General features: G+C 34.0%; 1 protein-coding gene across 1 annotated transcript in view; it reads left to right on the plus strand.

Annotated features, from left to right (window-relative positions):
• Window positions 1-26975, plus strand: part of LOC106875693 (uncharacterized) — a 248912-nt gene that overhangs the window by 215577 nt on the left and 6360 nt on the right. The window contains exon 2 of the mRNA XM_052976736.2: window positions 15001-15150. Within this exon, the coding sequence (XP_052832696.1) occupies window positions 15001-15150 (150 nt within the window). The remainder of the gene's footprint in view (window positions 1-15000; window positions 15151-26975) is intronic.

Here is a 26975-nt window from a genome sequence, read left to right on the forward strand (position 1 = left end):
ACATTTATACCAGGCATTTTACACACACACACGGACACATACACACAATCATGCACGAATATGTAACATTTATATCAAATACATATTATACTTGAATAACCAGTTATGCAATACTCCAACATAATTCGGCGCCAACCTGGTGCGCTGTGGATATGTATTACTCTATGTCGGCCATTTTAAATTATATCATTTGATCGGAATTACGATATTTCGCCATATCTCTAACGGCTAAATGTTCACTAGTTGTAATTTGAATCTACATGATATATGCAATATAAAAATCATTGCATTTGTGAAATATGATACGTGTATATGCTCTTAGAGATATATCAAACACTGAGCAGTTTATGAGTTTAATCTTCTTCGGATATTTTATATTCTGTGTTAATGGTTAGATACGATTATTATAGATTCTTCTACGTGGTTTTAGAAGGTAGCAGGTGTATTTAAGATTGTCAAAGTCGAAAAAGGAAGCATTTAACGCCGGATTTAAGATATTTTAAAGTTTCTATTCGTATTACGTTCTTTAGTCCAGAGATGCAGTACCTGAGTGTATGTGCGTATACCAAAGTTGAATATAAAGTACGGTAACAATGCATCAACGGCACTATTTCATTAACATAGTTTGGGAGAGATAATTCCGGAATATTAATATAAGTACTAATTAAATAAGAAATATAAATTAAATATTTTCAACAGCGAGTTGTAAGTCCATGTAGGAAAGAATATGAGAGAGAGAGAGAGGAGAATGTTAGGTGTGATGTGCAGAAATTGAATATTGAGAAAAAAAAAACTTCGTCAGAAATCCGGAAATAAATTTTATTTCTTCATTATTATTATTATTATTAGCGCTTTCGTTCCTTTCTCGAACTTGTCAAATAAAATTTGTGGATGTATAAACAGCGTGTTCATTTATATAAAACAGATGTTTTTTTTTGTGGCGGTTGTTTATATTAGTTAATTAGAGGATATATTAACCTCTTAAAGGGATGATAACATTCAAGGAAACACTGGTTCTATCCATTATATCTTTGGGAAATTAAATTTCCCTAAATCAATAATGATATAATCTGCATTAAATTAAGAAAATGGAGAGTTAGTGGTTAATAATTATTTATTCATAAATTGGTAATCCATTCCTCCTAAAGGTGTTTCCATTTAAATAAATGGAAACAACTGTAGGTAGAAATGATTATCAATTAATAAATAATCATTAACCACTAACTATAATGTTCTTGTCTTTATATATATATATATATATATATATATATATATATATATATATATATATATAATCTCAATAAACCATAACTGTTCCTGGAAGTTGCTTTTTATATTTACTAAGAATTGCTGGAAGCTATCATTATTCCCAGTCCTCGATTCTTAGATATATATATATATATATATATATACATATATATATATATATATATATATATATATATATATATATATATATATCCAGTTGGAATAGAACAGTTACTGAAAATTATTCTGCAACTGCATTAGCTTCAAAATTTCATAAGCCTGCAACACCTACCCACGAATTTCGCTATCCATCAGCAACGGTTTATGTTACTTCTCGTTTCACTACGTGACCCTAAGACCGAAATGGATTATAACATGCTAGACTTCTATTTCTTTTTTGATCCTCCAAAATACAATACAAGGCAGATTTTCAAACATTCTCTTTTTGTATTGCAAGTTGCATTGTCTCAGCACAGTCAACTATATATATCTATATATATATAAGTAAAGTATGGTAAACATACTTCCTAAAAATCAATGCGACAGCTTCTAAAACCACCGTAAATATTACGATAAATATATACACGAGCAAAGCAATGAATATTTTTTTTAAAAAAGACGTACCACCTCTGAATAGAATACAAAGATAATATTTATATTGTACCTGTATAGGTACAACCTTGCTAGCTACCTTATTATTACTTTATATAACGGTAATAATACTACACACACACAAACATTATATATATATATATATATATATATATATATATATATATATATATATATATATATATATATGCACACATATACACACACACAAGAGATGGAGTACGGATTGAATTCATGAATACATGTTGAAATCCTTCTCCAGAATCATTTCGGAAATGGTGCATTTACCAGGGAACTTAATGTCATAGAATGTAGTAATATACCTGAATTTTATATAATAAAATCACTCTTCGCAACTTATTGAGAACCTATCGTTCGTGAATATTCTTCGCATCATATCTATGTGTCTGTGTGTTTAAGTTGCACAAATATACTCACGATAGGTGAGTGTGAAAATTTATGTGTATATATGTATTCCGGATACATGTGAATTCATTTGCTCTTACATATTTCATGAATTAATGAAATTATATTATCCACGCTTTACCTTATTTTTTTTGTATGTATGTGCATATCATAAATATATATTTCATCCTACACAGCACAGCTCCATATCTTACGTAATGTCATTACGTCCTCTAATACGAGAATTAGTATCTAAATGTATGTGATAATGTCATGTTAATTTATAAAAAAGTAGTATAACATAATCCGTTTTAAATTATATTTAATAAAATTTAGGTTTTTTAGATTGCATCGTTGTCGAAATCTTTAGAGACATTTTAAAGATGCAAACAGCATTAAATTCAATTTTCCTTATTTCATAATTCTATTAAGTGATATTATATAGAAATATATTTCGTTTAACATCTACCACACCACCACAGCATTTATCTATTGCCTAGCAACTGAAAGTCGGAAATTATTTAGAGGAACAGATGGACATAGTTTTGACAGAATGTTTCTCATCGATGTCGAAGGTAGCTCACATGTGTATCATACATCATTTTCTTCATTTACCTGGGAACTGTTGAACTGTAAAGGTTTCCATCTTGTCGAACCATTCACTGGTTCACTAAAGTCTTGGTGGTGATGGCCACAAATCATTGTCAATAAATGGATGCAAAAGAATACACATTTCGTAGCTCCCTCCAAAAGCCGGTGTTTCCGACTTTCTCGCATACGCGATGTTTTGCCAAAGACAAAAACACGTACACACACGTCACTAATATATATATATACATATATACAGAGAGAGGGGGAGAGAGGTGGTGCGTATGATATTTGACGACAGATTTAGGTTTATAAAGAAAAAAACATTTAATAATATAACTTTATGAAAGACTGCTATGAGGATAAAAAGAAACCTTTTCTATAATGTCATTCAATAAAGCCACATTCAGTTTCAATAACTGCTTAAAACAACGATTATACACAGCAAAAAATGCTGCAATGATCGAAAAAAATGTATGTCCTCAAATACCTAACGCACCCTGTATATATAATCTCCCTGTATCTCCGTCTAAGAAAGTTGGAACTTCCACGCACACATTTTACTGCAACCATGAGTAAAATAGAGTTACACTAGTTCCTAGGTAATGGGAACTTACTTGGAACCATGAAGATAGGAAGAACTGGGTAGCCACAGATCGGCTAATACTCATTCTTCCTCCTTAGGCCTGAAAAGCATCTCAAACATTAAGAGTGCTAACTACAGCTATTCTTCTTCAAAGAACAGGAATTATCAATGATTATCTTGTGATCAACCGATGGTAGATAGCGATAGTAACAAGAATAAATTACAATAATAGAGCATTGAAGATGGAAAGAAAAACCTCGCTCAGCTTCGGTATTATAGACACAGGTCCAAGTAGAGGTCAATAATACACCACGACAACGATGATGATGAACTTGGTATTTGTAAGTATTCTGTAGAGACGTTATAGAACTTGATCAGTCTTATTTTACTTGTAACAACTACACCGGAGACACTACACTCTTGAGAATGAGACTGCGATAATTTTAATTCAATAGCTAAGAACGAAATACCTTATCTTTAAATTATTTATAAAGACTTTGAATCGTGGGATATTTATCAACAACACGCTCACAAAAACATACACACACACACTATATATATATATATATATATATATATATATATATATACGCGCACACACACACACACCTATATACTCATTCTATATCATTGTAATGCCGAGGGTATTCGATGTAATATACTGCTAGTCGCAACACGTCTTCACATTGCTGCGGTTTTATAGAGTGCCATCTTCTTGGCTACCTTTTCTGATACTTTTACGATCAAGAAAAAATGGAATGCAAGGTGAACTTGGGTTGAATTTCGACTCAGCTAATTTTCTCTGGCACTTTACCTTCTAAGTGAAAATCAGGGGCTTATAAGGTATTACAAATGACCACAGGTAACTGTGACCCCTATCGGAACACATTGATTTTGCTTGCTGGTATATCTTGGTAGTTCACACACAAATCTCGAAGAAAAATTTACCACTACGATTCATTTTCTACAAGAATAGGAAGGAGAGGTTTTTATTTAAAGTAATAATTCTCCTGGTACAAGTGAATAATTTCAAAGGAAGGCACTGGTCGATTACAACCACCTTCAAAAATTGATTGTAGTTTTATCCATTCTGAAAGGATAAAGGCAAAGTTGAATAGGAAAATTTAAAGAAACGGCTGACATACAAAACATTTCTTCCGACTCTCCAACGATACAGGTAAATAGTGGTAACATTAAGGTAGTTGCAGTGATGCATTAAGTAACCATAATACCATGAATAGCATCAGAAATGGCGACAGCAAATTTGTCCTTTACACATCGGTAACGAATTAAATGCCGCTGTTTTGTACTCCTATGCGCCATGTGGTTTGGACATAACAGACATTTTCACGTGAGGCAACATGACAGAATATATCTCAATTATATTAATCCTTACAAATATATAATGAAAGCAAAATTTTCAAAACAAAACGCAATATCAACGAAAGAGGAGTGCAACCAGAATAGCAATAGAAACTTTAAATCAAAGAAACTATCGATGTAATGTTTTATTATAAATTAATCAAAAGGTTTGGTTGTATTGACTTCATTACATTAGTTCTGTAATTTGATGGAATTCTGCTTGTATATATGAATATATCACAATATACATCAAAGCAAAACTTTCATGATATTCGTCAACATTTCCATTGTTCAGCTGTTTTAATTCCTGTTTTAATTTTCCGAAAATATTTCGCTAACTTCATTAAGTTTTGTTATTTATTTCTGAGTAGAAAATATGTTTGTGAAAGTATGAACAAATGTGCGGGAGAAAAAAGTTTGTTCATGCGTGTGTACCAAGATATTTCTGTATAAATACATACATTTTATATATAACGTGTGTGTATGAGATGAGTTTCTAACAAAATTATAAGTTGTTATCCGTACATATACGTGTAAAATCTACATACATATTTACATGTGTGTACATGCTTTTAGTGCTTTAGATTGTAATGCCAGTAAGCTGGTACTTATACTAATGTGTATTATAAACACACATACACATATATTAGTGTTATACGCCTACCCATGTTTAACCAATAGCATATAACATCAATGTATTAATGTTAGCAAATGTACCTGTGCGTCTCGGGATGTATCCTCATACCTAGTGCATGATACACATTTTTTAATTATTGTATCAGCTTTAGAAATAGCATTTAGTCTCTTATTAAAATCCATATTACTTTACGGGATCAAATAATTGGGCAACGATGATACAGGGGTAAAAACTTCAAACAACAGTCAGTGGTGTCGGCATTAGTGGAATTTGGTTTAGAATTTTATAGATTTATCTTCTATCTGACTGAGACTGTTTACCTCAGTAACAGTTTCATAAAGGATTACTGAGACTCAAGTGAGAAAAAAGAGAAATTAAAACACCAGGAAATGTGAGAGATCGTGAGTGGGAGGAAATCCAGAAATGAAATTGGGGGTACCACATGCAAGAATGAAAGTCACAATTTTCATCGTATCCTGGAGATTGCTAGAAAGGAAATCCCTTTTCACTGAATTTAATTGATCTTATTTTTAACGCATATTTTACTTTAGGAAAATTCTGATTCTGTTGATATATTCTTCAATGAACGTGTATGAAACAACCCCCATGATTTTAGAAGTAGTGTATCTAAATTTTACATTATCCGATGCCTGTTTAGACGACGGCATGTTTTCTAAGTGAAATGAAGGAAGCTTGTCGTTAAGGTAGTTGCCCCAGTTCGTGAACCATCATTGGGCAGGATATATAAATTAAAAGATTTTAACAGACCACTCAACGTTCACCTGGATCTGATTCCATCTTTTGTGAAAACAATTTTACATAGAAAACACTAAATATGTGTTTGATTGCGTATGTGTTACATGCATGAATACATGGGCTCAATCGTTGAGTTTATAACGTTTACATTGTATGCAAAAGATTTCATATTCGATGTCGGTGATGGGCACCTAGTGCAATTGTCTTCTACTGAAGTCTCCATCAGCAATACGTTCCGATAGAAAATTCTTTACAAAACGTATGCAGATATATTTACGTGAATGTACATGAATGTTATCTTTACTTCCGTCAGTCGACAAGCGAACAATTATATACAAGCCCTGTAATCTAGAATTTTGTGAAAGAGTAGTGACGAAATGAATGCATAGAGTATATTGCAGGAGATATAATCGACAAAGCAAACCCTACAGTTTGATCGCAATCCTACAACCGAAACAAATTCTCGAATAAAATAATTGATAGGCATCACGGCATCACTTCACCGAACGCTAATATGAAACATGAAAAATGAATGAACATGCGCTAGTTCATTAGGGGCAGTTATTTTTATCAATTTTTGGTCAAATGATTTAGATTCTCGAAGCACGTGACACACAATATTGTCATTCTAAAATCATTTTCTCTCTTTGCCGTGTTAATTTATTCCCTAATCTTTCAAAGAATTATAGTGTCACACCCTTTTCTCTTTTTTAATCTCAAACCCTCACTAAAACTGAACTGAAATATTTGAGCTCACTTTATGAATAATATTCAAAATACCTCCCATATCACTTCCAGTCAATATTTCCTTTTTAATTGGGAATGTTTCGGATGCTGAGTGTGTAGTTATGCATATTCCTGAAGCTCTTTGTCAGACGTCCTTTTTTTCTCCCTCTTCTACGATTTTATCTGCTGCTGCTTGTTAATTAATTTCAGCACAATTACTATTATTATCTTCATCCTCGTTATTATCAGTATTATGTTAATATTATTATTAACATTTGTTCATCATCACCACCACCATTGTAAAGAGAGATGGAGATTTGGTTTTCAATTTGTTAATAAAAGTTACGTTTTGAATTACGTGTAAAAGAATCGAAAAAAACAAAATATTAATGGATTTATCACCACCACGTCAGAGTGTGTTAAAGGTTATACATGTGATTGGCAGGATTACACGAGTGATGTCACATTTTTAGAGTTATGGCGTTGCTGTTAGAATCTCAATTCAACAGCACTTTGTTTAATGATCCACAATACGTGATGCTTGGGCTTTCATTTATGATAATTCAATAACAATCATCATGTTCATGCAGTGCAGTGCATTTCATATGAATCACAAACCAGCATGTGCATTCGCTCATACACACGCACTCGCGTATAATTTTCTCGTGTTTATTGACGAAGAAATGAAGGAAGTGAGCAAGATAATAAAAAAAAAGAAAGAAAGAGTTAGAGACAGAGTCTTGCATGACTTATCTAATGGATCATTTATTTCAACTAAATTTTTTTTGAAACAACTGACGTAAACGAATATTTACGAAATATTTAACTGTCTTATGTGTCTTTCTATGTAAAAATATACACATACATTTGAATTCATAAACACACACATGTGTGAACATACATATAGGCAAACACAACCTTACACATGCATACACGCAAAGAATATCTAAGAGGGTAGGCAAGTGTTTTTTTTTTTTGTTTTTTTTTTTCATAAAAATTGTCTGCACACGTATTACAATTATTTTAGTTGAAAATTATGTTTCTCTTTTTCCATCACATTGCAAAAGGCACCAGACTGACGACAGAAAAATAAATTCAGCTTCATGAGAAAGCATCTCGCTATCTTTCACTCTGAATGTGGTGTGTATGTGTGTTTGTGTGTGTGTGTGTGTGTGTGTGTATCTTTTTTGAATCCGGGTAAAATCGAACTAGAAATATCTTTAAATATCGTGTAAATAATTGTACAACGCTTTGGGTGCAAAGAAGCGGATGCTGTCCAGACAATATATGACTCTTCTAATGATAGCATTTGCACACTTAACTATATATGACCTGGTTCGAGTTTTACGTTCCTAGAAAAATATATTTGTTCTCTTGAAGTTACTAAAATTTCTATTCCTACATCTATAGCTATCTTCATATATCATATCTAATATCGTACGTCTACCCATTTATATACATATATAAACATATATATATACATGCTAATAAAAAAGAAAGATCGTAGAGATTATTACAACTGTCTGAAAAACATATAGGGTGCATTTTGCGTAGCATTGCTAGTGTCTTGTAGCCATCCGGTATACATATTCATCAGGTGTGTACGTAAAACACACCTGCTTTTCTTTAGAAATTACTGTAGAACTCACCTAAACTAGTTTACGTGGATGTAAATAAACACCGAATATTAAGTGGTGGAAATGGAGGGGGGCAAACAAGAATAGACACGCACAAATATACACACTTGCAAGACGGGTTTCGCGTTTTCAACCAAATCCTCTTGCAAGGCATTGATCGCCCCTCAGACTATAGTACCCTCTACCTGCCGACGATTGAGTGCAGTGTGACCGAATCCGAAACGTTTTAATTGCAGAGGAAGTTTCTTAACAACACACTTATGCCAGTGTGTATATGAGAGATTTGGAGGCACACACCCAGACAGAGTACAGATAAAATTGCAGACAATGTAAAATCTATATAAAGTGCGTAGACTAGTTTACCAGTAAAACTCCGACTTCAACGGCGACTAAAACAAATGTGATTTTGCCTCTGCCTAGTAATGAATAACTAAAAATGGTTCATTGTTCTGCAGTTAGATGCATATTAGAACAGACGTATAAACAAGCAAAATATGTAGTATCGCTTTGTAGCATATTATCTGAGGATATTCCTTAATTCTTCCTCTCTAAAGATGAAACAGTGGGCTTTATGCGGTAATATCTGTTCAATGAGATATACACCATATTCACAGCTATTCAAGAAACAGCTATAAGCAATTTAGGCACAACTTAATGCCTAATTTAAACTAACAACTCTGAAATTATATTTCAGTTATAAATTCCACGCTAAAAATTAATACGTTTCGCCTATTCATACTTATACATATATAAGAAATATATTTCAATCCCATTTCTCTTAAAATGAATGTCATCCGTATCACCTCGTCTCCTACTTGACAAACTGTTTTTGTCTAGGTTCAAGCCATCATATATTAAATTATAAGTATATTTACATGAAATATAAGCTCGACCGCAGAAACAATAACAAAGGAACAGCATCTGGTTGCCCAATCAGCTACAAAACACTTCGAAATGTTGAAATCGAATCCTCTAACACTTAGCGCTAAAAGTAGATAAGTCGGCACAAAATCGTACTACTATTTACTGTAGGAAGTTGTTTTTATCTAACTACTTTCAAGCGTGAAAAGATTTTGTATAGTTTTCTTGTTTGAAATATACCTCTCTAGAGCAATGTATCAGACACTTCTAGTAGAGAATAAAAAATCCGCACCTACAAAAGATACAGAAAACGTAGTCCAGAACCAGAAATTATCAATTGCAAATTTTTGTAGAGGATCGAAACGAGTAAGAGAATGAGCACACAAATTAATTACGCGTCAAAGGATGAAATGTTAAGTCATCCACTGGATAATATAAGCGTGGTATACTTAAGAACATGACATGTATATTACCACAATGATTTAGGGCAAAAAGAATTTGTATAACGTCAACAAGACCAATTATGACTATTATTACAGAAGAAACAACTAAGAAAAACAATAAAATTTATCTTCAAACATAAATGCACTTCAGCTTGGAAATAAAAGAGCTTCGTTCGTGAATGAATATTTAAAATGATAAAAAATATAATTAAGAAAAAAGTATTTAAATATATAGCGCTTGATGTATATATGTGTGTATTCTTTTGGAGACAAGTGTGCATGCTATCGTGCATACTGCTACTATATTTTTTCAATATGTTTTGTTCCATACACTAATTCGCGTACTATATATATTTATATCAAAGTAAGGAAATATATATTATATAAAACTCACATTATGCACACACACATCTATGTACTCTTACACGCACATATGAACAGAAAGTGATTAGAATTGATGTGGGATGAGTGGAGTTATCATGAAGAGAATTTATTGTTAAAACATTAACCCAGGAACATAAAAATAAAACGATATTATTATGTCCAATGACAAACCAATTAATATCTCGACGAATTCTAGACGTATGTTCTATCATGTACAGTCATAAACCTAATAGGATTTTGGCGCCACTTTCATCACTTTAGAATATATATATATATATATATATATATATATATATATATTAGATTGTAATATATTAGTGTAATATACACATACACACGCAACCGTGTTTGTATATACACACAGACGCAAATGTATATATAGTATACGCATTTATATGACTATTACGTATGTGCATATACATAATACGTTATTCACTCTGCTTTGTTGCTTCCAATCAGTGCCTGCCTTGACAATTTAGCAATATTGGTGTTAACGTTTGGCAAAATGGACAGCGATTTTGAAGGAAGTGGATTAAGCCGGTTACATCAACCCAAGGATCTACAACTACTAGTCACCAACCTCGAACCGATGGGATTTGAGCTCAAAGCATTGAGATTGATAAAAAAAACCCACTAAGTATTTCCCCATCGAGTTGATAACGATTCTGCCAGTTCACCACTTTGCTCCCCTTAACATTGCCCCCTAAACTGTGTAATATTGGTAATGTTAAATTGAGTAACTGATAAATGTAGAAGAGCAGCTATGCCACTTATGAACACAATTGGTAGCCTTTAGAATGGACGGTTGTACAACTACAACGTACCACGTTAATCTTATCTATCAACTCGTTCAGTACTCATATCCTTGAATCTCATTTTTGTCTAACGTTGGAAAATTATTCACTAACCCTTTGTTTTTTCTCATTTTATTCACAAGTTTTTTTCTGTTATTTATGCTACCTATCATAATGTAAATTTTAGTAGGTTAACATTGGTCTTCGCACGTCAACTTATGTTTATTTGAACAGAACCCAACGGTCCTAGTCTTACTTTGCCAAACTTCTAAAATGTTCACCGATTTCTCCACTTATATCACCTCTGTATATTCAATTCTCATAGGTAATTTTCTAACACAAATCAAATGAGAGATGGCCAAACCATTGGAATAAAGCTTCGAATTTCCTCGGGGGAGTAGCCTTTGACAAGTTTGTCAGTTTTCATCACACGCATATTTAATCACGCACGAAAATAATTCCAAATAAAGGCCAAACAAAAAATAAATAAGAAAGAAGCAAGTAAAAAGTATCTCTACAATCTTCCTGGATAGCTTTGTGAAGAAACTTCCCATTTTTATCTAATTATCAGCATTCTGTATATATTTTTTGTTCTTTTATTAATCGTGTGATAAAACAGAATTAGCTTCAAGTTTGCACTACAAATTAAATTTGTCTTTGTTCATGTCTAAAATAGTGTTGAATCGTGTACTCTCTCACTTCTTGACAATGTTTAAATAAGTACAATATATGTGTATTTGAAATTATCAGCTTTTCGAATCTTCAAAGCTTCGTAATTCCGTTCTGGTCGGCGTTGTAGTTCTGTAACCTATCTCATTCATTAGCATCTAAAACTTTCAAAAGTTGCACTGCATCTATAACCATACATTCGTTTCCTTTGGGATGCTGCATCCCGAACTACATTAATGTCTCCTTTCATTATTTAATATTTAGTGTATGAAAGGCGGAGACCTGGCAGAATTGTTGCACTGGCCAAAATGCTTAGCGGCATTTTGCCCGTTTTTACGTTATGAGTTCAAATATTGCCTGGTCGAATAGCCCGATCTTGCGGGCCTTATGCCAAAATTTGAAACTATTTTTCCAAGTAAAAATATTACCGCGCTCATTATACATATAAAATACACGTATGTAGTTCTTATTTCTAGCATATTGTGTGACCTCCCTTCAAGAAAAAAACTATGTCATCATCCAGATTTCACAAGGTCTGTGTGTGTGATAGAGAAATGGAATTTTGAAAGCAGTAAAAGAGCATTGATTAGGTATTTCACCCTTAGAAGTGTGAAAACATTTGCCTGCAGGTGGCTACAGAGAGTCGAAACCCGTCCACCTCAGATACCGAATACACGACCTCCGACAATAATTACCAAGAAGTGAGTGAGTGAGTAGCTAATATTATTAGCCCTTATGTCTGCTTTTGTTAAGAGTGTTATTTTTTCTTATTATTATTGAGTAATCCTTTGTTTTTTTTCTATCAGCAATTCAGAGGGCAGTAGTTTTCCTCTCAGCAATTGACAGCACTTTTTCTCGCATCTACGTAGTATACTATAAACAGTAGGAGATTACACAAAATGTTCATTATGGCGTTCCGTTTACGAGATATTTCTCTTTCGTTCAGAGCTACACTTAACAGATGAGAGTTTAAATATATCTGACTCTAAGCGCATGCTTATTTCTCGGTTTAGTTGATCTTGTGGAAACCAGAAACAAGGATATCTCTAGGTTTTGAGCTAGTAAACAGACGGCAAGCTTTGATATCATTATGACCTACTTAACATACGTCTTCGACTAGACATTAACTGAGCGAATCAGTAAAGTAGAATAACTAGAAATGCTTCGACTTAAGTCTTTATTCATTGATTTTATGATTTCACTTCAACTTTCTATGAAAATCTTTAATTTCAAGCGCATCTACAGGATGCAATGTGGGAGTCTTCTCGTCAGAATCTTCGTGGGATCAGCGGAGCTAAAAAGAAAACTGAAAGCCGAAAATTAAGAGAAACACAAAATGTAAATCTATCGCGCTTTCGGCATTTTATTTAGTGCTTATTTCTTGCTCGATAGAACAGTACCCATGTCCGAAGTAACTATTATTGAATATTCTCGGTTCAAGCCGCGAGATGTTTAGAAGAAATACTTGTAGAACAGCAAACATGAAATTGTATTTCTTATTGTCTGTGTGTCTCTTTTCAGCATGATTATTTCGTTTTGTATACCAGGGAAAATACTTCTAATTTTGAGATAAGGCGTCAGCAAAGCCGCATATTTATTCTGCCATATCTTTTCGCCACGAAGGAGGGTTAATGTAATTTCCTTAAGGTTAATAGCAAATACAAGGGAAACATGAGCATTCCCAGATGCATGTTCCAACGACGAGTGGGTTTAGCGAATACGAGATTGTAATGAGTAATAAATGACATGCCTGAAAACAGATTTGAGATAAACTAATACTTCACTGCAAAATAAAGACGATGTTCCATGTTGTTCTACTAAAGACTACAATAACGACAACAGTTAAGACAAGTATTAAATTTCTTACTTGAATAGAATTATTGGCTTGAGATAGCTTTCTTGTACGAGTGTTTTGCAACAAGTTATCAAGTACCCATTCATCTATCCATGCAATTAAAACCATCCTAGTATGAGGAGGTAAATAGATAAAGCAGAACAAATTTAAAATGCAAATCAACCTGATGGATGATATGAACGTTTTCATTAGATTATGTTTAGGTACAACACATTACGTTCAATTACATACTGTTTCTGAAAAGTAAAAAAAAAATATATATATATATATTTGAAATAACATTTTTTGAACGATAGCTGTCTGAATGGAAATGTTTAGGGATGTAATAATTTCCACCTCAGCATATACGTAGGAATAACTATTATGCTCCTCCTCATGCCGAACCGCTAGGTAATGGGGACGTAAACACAACACTGGTTGTCAAGTGGTGATGAGGGGTACAGTCACACACACACATTCAGTGTTCGTCTACCAAATCCACTAAATGTTTTGGTTGGCCTAAGGCTATAGAAGACACTTTACTAAGGTGCCGCCCAGTGGGACTGAACCCGGAACTATGAGGTTGGGAAGCAAGCTGCCTATAATATTGATATTGGTTTGAAATGTAGGTACAAAGACAGCAATTTTGTACGAATACGCTACGATTTTGTAAGAATACGTTAGTCCATTTCATGGAACACAATTTCCTCGTAGGAAATATTACTCAAGACAAAATCTGTTTGCTTTGACAGGATTTCAACTCAACGTTGTGAGGTAGAATAAATAACCTAAGATATTTTCTAACTATTCTTTGAACTCAATGCTTTGATTATGAATAAATGGTCTCTACGCTAAGCAAAAATCCCATCAATATTATACGTAGCTTGCTTCCCAACCTCATAGTTCCGGGTTCAGTCCTACTGTGCAGCACCTTAGTCAAGTGGCTTCTGTAGCCTTAGACCAATCAGAACATTATGTGGATTTGGTAGACGAAACTGAAAGTCTGAGTGTGACTGTGTGTGTGAGGCGGAACAAATATCGTAACATTTTCTAATTACTATTCGCAGTCAAAGCTTTGATTATGTATAAATGATCTCTGCTCTCAGCAAAAGTCCTATTTTGAATATAAACAGTTTGCCGTTAACATAATGCTTCATTGCTATTTTATCATATCGGCCACAAATGATTCAATGCAAATATTTCGGTAAATCCAGAAACTAAACCGAAACGCACTGCAAATTATTTTGCAGACCTCTGAATATTCTGCCTGCTCGAAGCCTCGTATAATATATTCCGAACTATCGTATGGATCGTAATTGCATTAAGATACTTCTTCTAAATCTATGTAAGCTATAAAAGGGTGATGCATCCTCAAGTTATTTCATTAAATGCGATTTTATTTCAATGTCCTTAAATGTGTACTTTAATACTAATAATTTTCTTTACAATCTTTTCCAGTTGTTCACGCAATGATCTCGTGTTCGAGTTGCGATTCACGGAGAGACAAATATTATGGAGAATGTGAGCAGTCACCTCCGCCTCCAAAACCATGTCCTAAAAGCAGTAATTCACATTTCTGCTCTATAATAAGGGAGACAGAAATCAGTGGTAAGTAAACCATTATTTCCTATTAGTATTGATTAGTCTATTGTCACTTCTAAGCTAACGGTGTTCCAACCATTATAGTCCCTACAATTTAGGATGTGCAAGATTATACGAACTGTATTGACGATAATCAAAACGTAAGAGAAAAACTTTGAAGACTTTACTCCTGCATATTGAGTGTGAATTAAGGAAAATAACGAGGGATTTTCGTTGTTTCCTTGATTAAGATACAATGTAATTGACGGTAGATTCAGGTAAGAAACCGAGAGATATAAGCACCGGTTTGAAAAATATACTGAAATATTCTGATTTAGTAATTGATACAAACAATGCAATGACCATGCGCGCACACACATGTGTATATTTATGTGCAAATGGCGAACAATGAGAATGATTGCACAACACTGCATTGGTTGATGAATACTGATGCATTAATGTTAAAATTGCTTTCATGTTTAGACAATTATTTAGCCAATCACATGGAGAGATTAAGATATTTTAAAATGAAACCACCGTTAGCCTTAAGACAATTTATACATATATATATATATCTGAGTATATGCATATATACGTACATACCTACATCTAATTGTATATATCGATGCATGTCTGGGTACAGGACGTCGCAAGAAAACGCGGACAAATTAATAAACAGAGTACAGAAAACACACACGCCACATAGAACATTTCCTTCATCAGCTGCAACCATTCTAAAACTAAACGTTTCGAAGTGTTAGGGCAGGACGCATTGTTAGAGTGACTCTTCCCGCGGAAACAAATTAAATTTGTAGTGCCGAGGAATATCGTGGCGAACAGAAAACATGACAGGAAAACGAAACCGTGAAAATAAACAAGAAGAACTAGTAGGGCCGGACGTGAGAATCGCTGTGATGACGAATAGAGACAAATCAAGCAGTTACATACTAGACAGAAGCTTTCATCGAAAATATAAAAAAGCGGGGAGTACGTGAATAGAGATACGTGCATATCGGTAGCTACTCAATGGACCACGCTAATCCGAAATTTATAATAGCACCTTAGTGCTGAGACATATCGGAGCTAAAACAAATTATACGCAAATAAAAGGCTCTACAATCATGCATACTAAAAACGTCACCTTATATAATCAACTAAAGTACTAAACTAAGACATTGAATGGTGTAGGTCCTTGCGTCGATTCAGACGATGGGAATTTTTTAAAGTGTTGTCCCAGAATGGGCTGCAGTCCAATGACTGATATAGAGTATATTCCATTGTGCTTTATAAATGAAATTATTAATTGAAATACTTCCGACTCTTGAGAGAATACTTTGGACATTACAGGGAAAAGTATTGAAAATATTTGAATGTCAGATAATTTCTCCAGTGATATTTTAAAAAGGTAGGACTCGTATTCAAGGAATAATTCGAGAAAAATAGGAAAATCAGTACAAGTATATATATATATATATATATATATATATATATATATATATCTCAAGCTCTTACCTTCACGGTAACTTACTATGTAAATGAAGTAAGCTACTGATAAACCCTCTACTTGCTGAAGAAAACGGTACAGTGCCATTTAGTCAGTTGGTAGAGCAACTTTTACGGAAGATCATATCAAAAAATGCGTTCTGATATCATTCAACGATAAATTATAATTTTTTTAAAAATAATATACTCTTCTTCGTGTCATGATACTGGGCTGATTCCTAGTTGGTGGTCCAAGAGGCGTCATCATGCAGAGAGCCGATCATGTTCACCTGTGCTCTGCATGTGTGTTCAGGTCATGAGGGTGATTCGTACGAATAGAAATTTTGAAGGAGGTGTCCAAACATGGCTGCAGTCTAATGACTGAAAAAGTAAAGGAACATATTACAATCACCTGCTCTGTTATGCTCTAGGAACAAAGGACTCCGAGCAGTAAATGTTTATTTTATAGAAGCCCCCAACTCTAGTGTGTGTAACGCTGATGCTTGCTGCAGGATGAAATATCGCGAGAAAAAAATATTCGATTTAAAAACTATTTTAGTGAATTTGCTGTGTGGCATTTATTTCCAATACAAACACACGATAGAAAGAATCCATCATGCTAGAAATACCATATAAGAGATTTGTTTCCTTTATCTATAACTATTAAAGCAATAAGGTAAAGAATGTTCGTTAAGTCGGAAGACATATGTCATTAGTTTCCACTCTTTATATTCTGAGTTCAAATTCCACCAAGGTAAAAATTCGCCTTTCATAATTATTTTGTCGATAAAATGTAACACGTGCCATGAGCTAATGTTAACATGTTGTCTGAACTTTCAGCCAAATAGTTTCTGGTTTTGTGCTTAAATTAGAAAAACGTTATGAATTGTAGTACGAAGTATTCAACACGCCCAGAATACTAAAATAAATATATGAACGAATATTTTCTAATACTTTCAAATTTCAATATCCTGAAAAGACATTAGGAATTCAAACAAGTTAAAATGTAAGATATTACAAATTCAATATTTCCGGTTATTATAGAAACATCACCACAACTAAAATATATTTGGAAAAAAAAAAAAATGATTTACCTGTACAGTAGATATTGTAAGCCGAAGTCCTCCGATAATAATTAACATAGTAAGTACTCGTGGCGGTTTGTAATCACGTGACGCGTAGGATGAATTTTTGTTTTCGTCTTTTTTTTTTCTGCGTTTCATTATTTACATCAGGATGGTGTACGTTCGAAACTAGCATCATACAAACCCGCTACAGCTGACCAATCACATATCAAGTTAATCTGAAATTTCACTTCTTGTTAACATCTAGTCTTTTCACCTGTTGAACACGTAAGATAATAATAACGCCTAGCAGGAATCATTAGGTTATTTCAGAAAAATTTATCGAAAAATCCTGGAAGCGTAACCTGTATTGTATCTATATTTAAAAATAGTTGCTCATCTGCTAATCATTGAAAGTCGAAAGAAATTGGAATACGATGGTTATTTCATGTACTTTACATATATTCTTTATATACTTTATGCACAATTTTATAGACTTAATAGACAGCACTCTCTCTCTCTTTCACTATTCCTCTTCGACTTTCGTTCAGCTACTCATGTGAAAGCGTTACAGACGAGCTAAGTAACGGAGGAAAAAAACTTAATTTAAAAAAAAATAATAAAATATACATTCCACCCCGCCTCTCACTCCTCCTCCTGCTCCCCTCCCTAAACATTGGTTTTAGTAATGCAAGCACAAGGTCAGCAATTTCGTAGGAGGGAGTAAGGCGATTATATCGACCTAAGTATTCAACTTGTACTTAGTTTACAGACTCCGAATTGATGAAAGACGGAGTTTACCGCGGCAGAATTTGAACTCAGTATGCACACTCCGATGAAATGCCGCTAAGCATTCTGCCCGGCGCCGTAACGGTTCTGCCAAGGAATATTTTGACTGCAATAATTTATATCAAGTTCAATGTTATTTCTTATTGAAATTCTTTCTTTTGTTCTTTCATTCCTTTGTTTGTTTCAGTCATTTGACTGCGGCCATGCTAGAACACCGCTTTCAAAAGATTTCACTTATTTGATTGATTTTAATTTTCAAAAAGATAAAACAACTTTGGAACACATTAAACACAGAATGTAACGACGATAGACATTTCTGTTCTTGGGTTTGGCTTATGCGCTAAAGAAGCAGTTTTCATAGCAGCTGCTCAGTTGTTTCCATCGACAGTGGCATATTACTTAAAGTCTAAAAGGAATAAATTGACCTCGGAAAGATTTGAAACTAGAAGCTAACGAGACGAAGAAACGCTGTAAGTTATTCTCTCCAACACTCAAATAGATCTATCTTAGTTCAATGGAATACTTCAGAATGAAATAGAAAAAGAAACTATAATAAAGAAAATATATCTTTTCTATTCTAGACACAAGATCCAATATTTTGGGGGAGGGTACATCGATCCCAGTACGCAATTAGTGCTTAATTTATAGACCCCGAAAGGATGAAAGGCAAAGTCGACCTCGGCAGAATTTGAAGTCAGAACATAAAGACAGACGAAATACCGCTAACCATTTTGCCCGGCGTGCTAACGTTTCTGCCAGCTCGTCGCCTTGAAAGAAATGTTTACTTCTCGAGCCATGCCAGGTTCATAAGGGCCCGTTTTCCAGTTTCAGTGGCGTATAAATTCCACACCTGGACGGGACGCCAATGCGTTCCAGGGTTACTCATTTTTGCCAGCTGAGTGGATTCGAGCAACATTAAATGAAGTGTTTTGCTAAAGAATACAACGCATCACCCGGTCCAGGAATCGAAACCACAATCTTAAGATCATGAGTCCAACATCCTAACCACTAAGCCAGGCGACTCACCAGAGCAACTTATATTGCATTTCTTGTGGTGTGTTGAGTGAAACCGACGTTACATATCCCATTGTAATTATTAAATCAGTTGATAAAAGAATTTCATTAAATCTAATTCAGTTTCATACATATACATTAAACTCACACACATACATCGTGTTCCTCCTTACAAATGAATTTAATTTATATTTCATATATTTCCGACCATTGAGATACTTTCAACATTATAGGAAGAGACATCGAAAGCATTTCATATTTAACTATATATATATATATATATATATATATATATATATATATATATATATGTAAAAATTTATTTATGAGGGTATAAATGGATATTAATCAATTTGAACCAGTGGTCTAGCATATTAAAAAAATCCGAAGATTAAAATTATATTACATACAAAAATAAGAGGGATGACCATCAAAAGTGGACTCCTATATGCTAGAAATAGATGCCGAATCATCTAGCCACGAAAAAAATATATGTTCTCAGTAAAAATTCGGTGACATAACAGACTGTAAAAGGGCAAGACAAATGAAAAAAAATACTAAATAAAAACGATTAACCTACGCACCATGGTTTCACCTGTTACATAAGTAAATATCTGCAGGATCGTCAGCGTAGTCTGTCGATTTGCGATGTAATTTCCAGAACTAGACACAGGACTTCTAACCGAAAGGGAGCACGTGTAGAGTTCTACAAATTACATTCAGTGTATCCTTTTAAATGTCTTCAATCTGGCGCGCTAAGTCCGGAAATAATTCTGCAGTTAATACATTTTTGCAGCTAATTTACCGGTTTGAGAAACATTATTGTATAAAAATTTATTTATGAGTGTAGAAATGGATATTAATCAATTCGTGGTTAGATGATTCGGCATCTATTTCTAGCATATAGGAGTCCACTTTCGCTGATCATCCCTCTTATTTTTGTATATATATATATATATATATATATATATGTATATATATATTTTCGTAATAAAATTGTGGTACCAATACAGCAATGCAAATGATTCTCCGAGTTGTAGAGTTTAATATTTTTAGTGAAATATTATTTACATTGCCTAAATATATATCATTTATTCTATATTCTGTGGCAAATAGCTGCAACGATTGCCCCTCAAATTGTTTACCAGTGACATCTGACTCGAATTTACCCACGGTCTTAAGAAATGTAATATATTTTCCAATAAATGATATAATCCACGACTTTTCTCTCTCCGTGTGTCAACGATGGTGGACATCCATACCGAACTCTGAAAATCATTACTGTTTTTTTCTTTGGAGAGTTAAATATACAAATGAAGTTTGGCATTTGCCTTCTAACGATTCCCTCTGATAGTGCTGTTCTAGTGCGTATTCAGTCCTACTCTTAAACCACATTATATATTGAACTCTTACAGAGAGGGTTAGCTTTTGTTATTTCAGGGTTTTTTACACACGCTGTTTGGGTTATACAACTTGTCTGCAGTCAGCCTTAATTCAGTTCTGTATGACATATCCAGAAAACTATTTTATGATATCTATCCAACAACTGATTTTCTTTGTAAGTACAATCTTCGCAGGCCAACGCCAACCATTGGTAATTAGTGAGCAATATTAACTCTATATTTATCGAAAGTATTGAGTCCTGAATAACATGCATTTAACGTTTTGCCAAGAACCAGGTATCCATCTGCAATAAGCCGAATGTTCGTGGCTGGAATACCTTTAAACATACATCTACATAATCTCCGTCGACCTAAAGCTAAATGCATAGTACAATTATTATGTATCATCCGTTTAATGAATGCACGAGGAATAATTTATGGTAGCCTTGAAATTGCAACTCAACATCAGAGTGGCATATTTGTGCAGCAATGCTTTTATATACGAGTCATTTACTTTATACAGCATTTCTAAGTGAATATGTATGAACATGTTTACATACAAAGCGCTTTCACGCCACTTACATCTTTGATCGACCTAAAGTTAAGAAAGTCAAATGTGCACTCTTTAAACATTATTTGCTAATGCCTAGCTTTCCGTTAGTATTACATTTGCAACGTCTTTGATATAAAGTTGTAAATTCTTTGATGGAAAATAGCTAGTTCTTTTTGATACAAAGTAGTAAACTATTTGATACGAGTAAAACATTGTTTGTTATAAATTAGAAATGTAGTTTCTAAAAATTGTACTAACTTCTTTCATGTATAATTATGTGTGTGAATGCATGGGTGTATTTACAGGAGAATGAAACCTTTTGAAGCCATTTAACGTTGTCAATAGCTCTTAGAAATGCAACTGTAACATTCCAACTCAATACTAGATTATTCTCTGTCGTGATATTTAGTTAACGTTGTAAGGTTTCGTTTGTCCGGAGCTGTGGATAGGTGAACAGCAGAAGGAGTCTGAGTGGAAGCCCACTCCCCTCATAGAGAATTTTGGGCTCTTTATTTCTTACACTTTAAACAAAGTAGGGCCGCCTCGATGTCATGTCTAATGGATACCTCTCTGCTGACACATTCTGTTGAAGTCCTCTCTGTGGCCGGTGAAATAAGTAACAGTTGAACAATCTTCTTAACCCATCCACCTCGTGATTGATGGCTAGCCTTGTGTAAACCTTTCAAACCAATACTGTATGCATCCTAAGACTAACAAGCTAATAAAGGTGGTAAGCTGGTTGAAATGTTAGCACTCCGAATAAAATGCTTAACACCATTTCGTCCGTCTTTACCTTCCGATTTCAAATGCCGAGGGAGATTGACTATTGCCTCATCTATTTGGTGTCGGTAAATAGGTTCTATTTGTGCACTATGGTAGTTGTAACCGACTTATGCATTCCCCCGAAATTGCTTGCCTTGTGCCAAAATTTGAAAGAAATATTACCATATTAGCACAGCAATTTTCTGTTAGATATTTCCTTAAGATAACGACCGAATATATGAAGGGCGTAAATTTTCGATTTTGACTTCTGTATGAAAGTTAGAAAACAATTAAAGCAACCCGTATGACGGCTTAATGGAGTGTGCAGTATAGAAATAACCCATTGTCGGTGAACCGAGACAGTAGGATTTCGAATTACCATCGTAATTGAAAATATTTTGGTTTACGTATTCCATAAGTTTCATGCATATGAACATAACATTATAACTTACTTGCTGAACTAGGATGCATTTGTGTTTAATTTTAGGCGACCAATGGACATTCTCAGAACAAAATGTCAAAAAAGAGAAGTATAAGTGTGTTCTGTTACTCACTTTCCTACTCAACATGGGATGTATCAGTAAAAAAAGTAATACGTTTACGGGTAAAATAATCCGGTAAAAGAACAGGGTATAATAACAAGGTATAATAACGGGGTAAAATAATGAGTAAAATAAGGTTTTAATGTTTTTCTGAAATAAAGACAAATACTCTTTTCTACTCTAGGCACAAGGCCCGAAATTCTTGGGGATGTGGGGGTCCTGTCGATTAGATCAACCCCAGTACGCAATTGGTACATAACTTATCGACTCCGGTAGGATGAAAGGCAAAGTTAACCTGAGCTGAATTTGAACTCAGAACCTAAAGACAGACGAAATACCGCTAAATGTTTCACCTGGCGTGCTAAAGTTACTGCTAGCTCACCGCCTTAGGAAGGGAATTTATTGTTAAATAAAAACAAATATTAACAGCTGCTGATGATGGCGTATAAGTAGCAGCAAGAAAGGAATAAGCAGGCGTCATTTTAACAAGCAGCACTGGTGGATATGAAAAAGGCAATGGCAAATATTTTCTACAGATTTCAAGCGAGTGTGTTTGTGTTCACAACGAGAACGAAATCAACACGATTTTTTCTCAGCATAGTTTCCGGTCACAAGATTTGGCAAAGGTTATGCCATATCAGTGAGATTTTTAGGCAGGAAAAGCATGCAACGTGTGCAGAATTAATTTACAACCATTTTGTTATTTGTGAAGAATAAATTGCATTAACTGGAATTAGATAAAAAAGAAGGAAAGCCATGCTTTATTGCGAAAATAAATTAAAAGGAACATTATTTCAACGTTAGTGTAACGCATTATTAATTCTCGTTTTGATGCATAAACCAATGATAATTATAATCCTAATGATAATACTAACACCAACCATATTGAACTAAAACCTGTATCGCTTGTTTTATTTGTCGATGATATTTTTGTTCCATATAAAATATCGACCATTTATTAAGGTGTAAAGTAAGGAATGGAGAATTTTATGTGTTTGATATTAATTAGAAAGTATTAAGTCAAATGGGGTAGAATAACGGTTCAGCTTGCAACGCAACCTTGAAGCAACTTCCTTAGCAAAGCTGTGAAGATATTTAAGTTTTAAACGAGGATGATATCGATAATACATAATCAGTCTGTGGGAGTACATTATTATTCAGAACATGCCTGATCGATTGATCGAAACTGAATTGACTAAACAGAAACAGGTAATGATTCAAATGAGGAAATAATTATGATGACCCAGATTATCTTTACTTACGTACATGACACATGCAATCCTCACGTTCACACGCTAAGTATATTATCATATAAAGAAATTTCCTTATTAAATATCCTGCAATTACTTGAGTAAATCTTTATAGTAAATCGCATATTGGTATACATGCCTGCATAATTAAGTTTGCTGCACAACGATTTATAGCAGATGCATAAAGTCATATGTCTTGGGGTGAATGGTATAGACGATCTTATTTACGGCTCTCGTTCGTGAATATATAAAAACATAACGGTGACCTGAATGCACTCCGAAACCAGAAAGTAATATCATGTAAACTAAATGCTACAAAATATAATGCCCACCGAACTGGCATCTCTGCCTACGCTGCTTTCTGTCTGGTATTTGTTCTAGCTTCATATTCCCTTCCTTTACACCGTTCAAAAGTAGTTTATTTAATGGATATCAAAACTCCAATGGTCCACTTCTATAGGTTACGTATAGTTACAAGGCCAAGACGAATATTGGTAGATCTTGAAAAAGTAAGGTAACATATGTTTTTGTCAACATGCCTATAACACGCCACTATTGAACCATGGTTTTTTTTTTTTCATAAACCAAGTAGCAACCATCATCCGATACACATCAAACTTAACAGACCGGATAATGCAGACTATTTTTGCATTCTTAAGTAAATTCTTCATCGAAATGTAAGTTATGTTATACGATGGTTCTTATTGAATAGAATTCTTTGGAAGAACTGCGCACCTATTTGAGAATGTGTTTGAAAACCGGAAAAAAACCCTTCTGAGTGGTGTATAAATTACTGAAGGAAATAGGAGGCCGTACGTTTGATGATATTGTAAGCGAAGTAGTACTTTTAAAGACAACGTTTCTCTACGAGTAGTGGAACTTCAGTCACACGTCAATTCTGAGCTAATCTTCAATCGAGTAGCAACCTGCTACTTTCTTGGCTTGTAATTGTGGTGGTCGTCGGTAATGTTTTACTTCTTTAACAATCACTCAAGTACTGTTTCTGTGTCTGCTTCATATGACAAAATTTTCAACGGGGATATTTAATTGTTTCAGGCTGAAACTGGCTACACTTTCGATGGAGGGAAATTTGCAAGTGGTTGTAGTTCTAACGAGTTCGGTGGCATTTTTATTGGATATATCTTACAATAATATTCCTTTTCCTCCATTTAGCTATTTATTAATCTGCAAAATAGTTTTTATATCATATTCCCTTCTGCCAATCCTGTTCTTGTTAGTGTCGGCATCTTAAAGTAGTTACTTTTTTTTTTCTGATGTTAAGATAAAATCATTTTGCATTCGGTTGAATAAACTTGTTTTCTTGGAAGATGTGCTTAAGTATTTGAAACTATTTAAGCTGCAAGTTCTTTCAGATAGAATTTGCTTAATCTTTTTCTACGCTTGCAGTATCTTCTTAATGTCTTTTCACACACACACATATATATATATAATTTTATTTCTAAGATACTACTTTTTCTTATGCGTGTTCCATCTCTTCATTATCCAAATCGCTGAGCAAATATATGCCTTCCTCATGCTTTTCCCCCAATGCCATATGCACATTATGATCCAATTTGTGTTGACTGGCTGAGAAGTTTCTAACTCAATCAGGATCGAATCCAGGTCTCCCACGTTACTACTAAATATCGATCTTGTCGGATTGGTTACTAAATAATGGTCTACTAAGTTTCGATATATTGATCGGCAGTCCAGGTTGAACACGAATGCGACACAATGATTAAGAAGAAATATCGCTTGATATTATTCGAACGCTCTAATGCCTCTTCCAACCCAGCTCCCTATGATCTCGCATAGCAATTGTCATGAAAGCTAATAAGGATTCAATGTAAGAAATTTAGGAAATGGTGGAAGAGTAAACTACTAGATATATTGAACTTTATTATACCAACTTCGGAATAATAAAATGGTAAAGTCGAAATATTCGGGATATAGTGTTACGCATCTAATTATTTGGGGGAATTTTTATCTTCCCTGTATCAAGTGTTGAGATTTTCAGCTAACCCTGAATGAAAGGTAACTGCAAAGTATTCCCAAGCGCCCCATCGCACAACAGCTTCATGCAGTTAATGCTTTGTTTGCAGAGTTGCATGTCAAGCGGGGCAGCAAAAATGTGTACTGGGATCGATTGTGAGAAATCCTAGATTCCAGAGATGGAGGAAAAGAAATGAGAGCTGTGTTTGTTGTGGAAGTTGCGGGATTCGACGTTGAACACAAGGGTGATGTGTGTGTGTGTGTGTGTGTGTGTGTGAGTGAGTGTGAGAGAGATGTGATTTGTGAATCTATGCGTGGTGGTAGCAAGTAACCATCCAGTTCTCAGCAACAGAGATTATTATACAAGCTGAAAATACTGAGAATAATAGCGCAACGTTAGGAAGCATCATTGCAGTAACTATAATCATATAACTGATTGTGTGAAAGTGAGTTACTTTATATCGAGAACGTATCGTAGTGTTTTGTTTCTTTTTATATTAATCAGTCAAGAAACCTTCTTCTGGGTCCGATATGAGACGTCGGTGCACAACTACGCATAAAGTAAGAGCAGGATTTTAAACAAATACAGAAATACAATTATACAATTATATGCCAGCCATTTATTTACGAGTATTGTTAACACTAACAAACTCAATATATATATATATATATATATATATATATATATATATATATATACATATTTATGTGTGTGTGCCTGCGTATAATGCATATATAATTATGTATTTGATAGATATATGCCGGTATATGTGTGTGTCCGTGTGTGTCTTTGTGTGTGTGTTTGTATGTGTAATTGTAAATATGTATATAAGCATGTATGTACTTATATATATATATATATATGTGTATGTGTATAATCGATATGTATAGATGAGGAAAAGCAGTGAGCTGGCAGAATCGTTAGCATGCCGAGCAAAATATCTAGCGGTATTTCGTAACCCGTAATTTTCTGAGTTCAAATTCCGCCGAGGTAACCTTTGACTTTTATCCTTTCCTGTTCG

Source organism: Octopus bimaculoides, chromosome 24 (genome assembly GCF_046866305.1).
Source record: "Octopus bimaculoides isolate indiv1 chromosome 24, ASM4686630v1, whole genome shotgun sequence".
In the NCBI taxonomy this organism is placed as follows: Eukaryota; Metazoa; Mollusca; class Cephalopoda; order Octopoda; family Octopodidae; genus Octopus; species Octopus bimaculoides.